This window comes from Penaeus vannamei, chromosome 26 (genome assembly GCF_042767895.1).
Source record: "Penaeus vannamei isolate JL-2024 chromosome 26, ASM4276789v1, whole genome shotgun sequence".
Classification (NCBI taxonomy): Eukaryota; Metazoa; Arthropoda; class Malacostraca; order Decapoda; family Penaeidae; genus Penaeus; species Penaeus vannamei.
In genome coordinates this window covers 1,313,487-1,316,716 of record NC_091574.1, presented here as the reverse complement: position 1 = coordinate 1,316,716, position 3,230 = coordinate 1,313,487, and the positions used below count along the sequence as shown (strand labels likewise).

The 3,230-nt window shown below is 44.5% G+C and overlaps 1 protein-coding gene across 1 annotated transcript in view; it reads right to left on the bottom strand.

Annotated features, from left to right (window-relative positions):
* Positions 1–753: 753 nt before the first annotated feature.
* The window catches only part of LOC113807884 (baculoviral IAP repeat-containing protein 7), a 5,391-nt gene continuing 2,914 nt past the window's right edge, over positions 754–3,230 (bottom strand). Inside the window, exons 4-7 of the mRNA XM_070139897.1 lie at positions 2,915–3,103; positions 2,179–2,211; positions 1,877–1,970; positions 754–1,633 (exon numbers count right to left, since the gene is read on the bottom strand). Coding sequence (XP_069995998.1) covers positions 1,440–1,633; positions 1,877–1,970; positions 2,179–2,211; positions 2,915–3,103 — 510 coding nt within the window. The 3' untranslated portion in view covers positions 754–1,439. The remainder of the gene's footprint in view (positions 1,634–1,876; positions 1,971–2,178; positions 2,212–2,914; positions 3,104–3,230) is intronic.

The window sequence follows — 3,230 nt, the reverse complement described above, 5'->3', positions numbered from 1 at the left end:
TGATTCAATTCTAGTTTCAGTTATGTCTTTAGCTTGTGTTTCTGAAGTTCTTATCCCATGTCTTATTTGCTAGGTTCAGGAATTCATTTGGGTCGTCGAGTTGTCAAGAAGAAATCTGTAAATAGATAAAGGTTAGACTTCCTAGTTTCTTGTTATTCTAGGGCTTCTGGGATTGGCCATACATTGTGAGAATATCACGGAGTCTCTTTCGTTGTAAGCAATGTGTAGGCTGTGTGAAGGTAGCGTGGTGCACCGTTGCCGTCAGCTGTGAAGGTACGACCGCTGTTCCCAGATGTCAACGAGGATGAAGTGGTCTTTGTGTAGGTGAATGAAAGGGGTCTTGGCTTGCGGGTTTATTGCGGAAGGTAGGTGTGTGTCCCCGGGGTCGAGGACGTGGTGGAGGTGACCGTGAACCCTGTGTGTCTCCTCTCTTTCTCTCTCTCTCTCTCTCTGAGTGGATGTGTCCTTTTATGCGGCGGCTCCCTTCGAGGTGCTTGTTTCCGCCTGCTAAAGTGAAAGCAGTGCGAACACCTATGTCTGCTCAAGGAGGTACTTGCTACAGGAAGGCAGCTCCTGGGTGTCCTATCCAGCTTTAGTGAATGTTATTTACAGGCTGTTCATATCATGACCGAGAAGGGCAGTCAGCTGATCTTGATGGCAGAGGTCAGATGAGGTCGTTATTCTCGTGAAACTCGTGGCCTTAGGCTACGATTGTTAACGTTGGCTTTTGATATGGTACAATCAAACTCAAAATAAACTCATTATCTTTATTATTACTAAACCGCGTAAATGATTCATAAAAAACAACAACCACAACACGATTTTCCATCGCTTTTTGTAATTAATAATATGAACGTAGAAGTATTTTTTCATCATCGAATACCTTAAGATACATTTACATATACTAACAGGAAACAAAGAAAAGACAGAAAAACAGGCAGAAGAGAGCAGATCATGACTTTTTCTACAATGCGATTGCACTGTGGATTTGTTTTGTGTTTGTGTGAAGTGTGTAATTTCAGTTAGTCTGTTGATATATATACTAAGTCTATTAAATAACGGGTTTTTGCCTCTTCTGTGGAGTACTGTGAAACTAAATTCTATAAACTTTGGATCACTTGCATTAAGGTCTCTCCGCAATATATCTGCATTATATGGGAGACCTCTGTGATAAGGTCTCAACCATAAGGACCGTATCTCCAGCCCTGTCCAGAGGGCGCCGCCACAGAATACCCCTGAGAGTGAATGCCACTCCCCTACTAGTCCATTCCTGGGATCCTCAGCGTCCCAGAGGCTCTGAGGACGCAACAGACACAGAAGATTCCCCTTGTGCTGCTGACCTACCGTAGCGCCTCTCCGCTGCGACCTTGGAACCCAGGCCTCGAGTGCGAAACGGACGCCGACGACGCGTCCTTGTTGTCTGTGCCATGGCTGTGTCACTAGCCAATGATGGGCCTCAGCGTCCCTCTGACGACGGTGCCACACGAAGGGCAGGTGTCCATCGGCCTGGCACACTCGGCGCACAGGTGCAGGTGAGAGCAGGGCTGGAACACCACCGCCACCCGCTGGGCTTCGCACTGCCGGCACATCAGACGCTTCTCCTCCAGAAGGACGTCTTGGCGGAGCTGTTCCACTGGGGACAAAAAGGGACGAGATCAGGAACCAGGCGAAGGGGAGTAAAAGGGGTTTGAGAATTTGTAGTTTAAAGTATGAGAAAAGAGGTTTGGGAATTTGTAGTTTAGTCAAGTATGAGAAAAGGGGTTTGGGAATTTGTCGTTTAGTCATGTATGAGAAAAGAGGTTTGGGAATTTGTAGTTTAGCCATGTATGAGAAAAAGAGGTCGACTTGAGGCGGAGCTAAATTCTAGATGGTTTACCTTCTGAGAGTAACTTCAGGTATTCCGGGTTCTGTTCGAGGTTGAACGGGATAACGCTGGTGTCTGCTGGAAAAAAAGAACCTTGGACTTCAACCTGAGAAAAGAGAAGAGGGATCGTTAACATTTTATAATCAGTGACGACACCAGAGTAATTGACTGTCAAAAGTATACACATGAAATAGACGTGATAAAATATGATCAGTGACGATACCAGAGTAATTGACTATCAAAAATTTACACATGAAATAGGCGTGATAAAATATATAATCAAAGAAAGAAAGAAAGAAAGAAAGAACACTTACTGCCATGGGTTCTGCTTCTGTGCTATCTCTAGGCTGTTGAAGAAAAGAGGAAAAAAAAAATACTATCAGATAAAGCTACAAAAGACAACAACCTTATACTCCATCTCTTTATCACAAAACAACTTAATAACTTAATCACCCTATTTATGAAATAAACAACCAACAGTCTTATACTTCATCTCGTTATCACAGAACAACTTAATAACTTAATCACCCTATTTATGAAATAAACAACCTCTTACTCCAACGGATAGGCATTAAAGCTGAGGGTCTGGACAGTAAAAAAAAAAAAAAAAAAAAAAAAAAAAAAAAAAAAAAAAACAAAAAAAGTATAAGACAAAGACATGAAACAGAAAAGTTATGATAAGAGTGATAGCTAGATAGATAGATAGGGTGGTAGCTTGATAGATGGATAGATAGAGTGATAGATAGATAGAGTGATAACAATAATAATAATGAGAATGAGAATGTGTGTGTTTGTGTATGTGTGTATAAGAGAGAGAGAGAGAGAGAGAGAGAGAGAGAGAGAGAGAGAGAGAGAGAGAGAGAGAGAGAGAGAGAGAGAGAGAGAGAGAGAGAGAGAGAGAGAGAGAAGAGAGAGAGAGAGAGAGAGAGAGAGAGAGAGAGAGAGAGAGAGAGAGAGAGAGAGAGAGAGAGAGAGAGAGAGAGAGAGAGAGAGAGAGAGAGAGGGAAAGAGAGAGAGAGGCAGACGAAATTTGCCAAAACCCGGACCCACCTCCTCGCTGATGGGGATGCCGTCGTAGCTGTTGTGCTTGGCGGCGTTGTTCCGGCGCTGTTCCTCCTCGAAGTCGAACACCAGCTCCATGGCCTCCGTCACCGTCCGGCACATCACGCCCGTGCTCTCCAGACGGAGCTTGAGGGCGCCCTTCATCGACGCTGGCGAGAGACCCATCTCGATCGCTCTCTGATGGAGGAGAAGGACGCTTGTCAGGGGAGGTGTTGTAACGAGGGAGGTGTTATATCGAGGGAGGTGTTATATCGAGGGAGGTGTTGTATCAAGTGAGGTGTTATATCGAGGGAGGTGTTGTAAC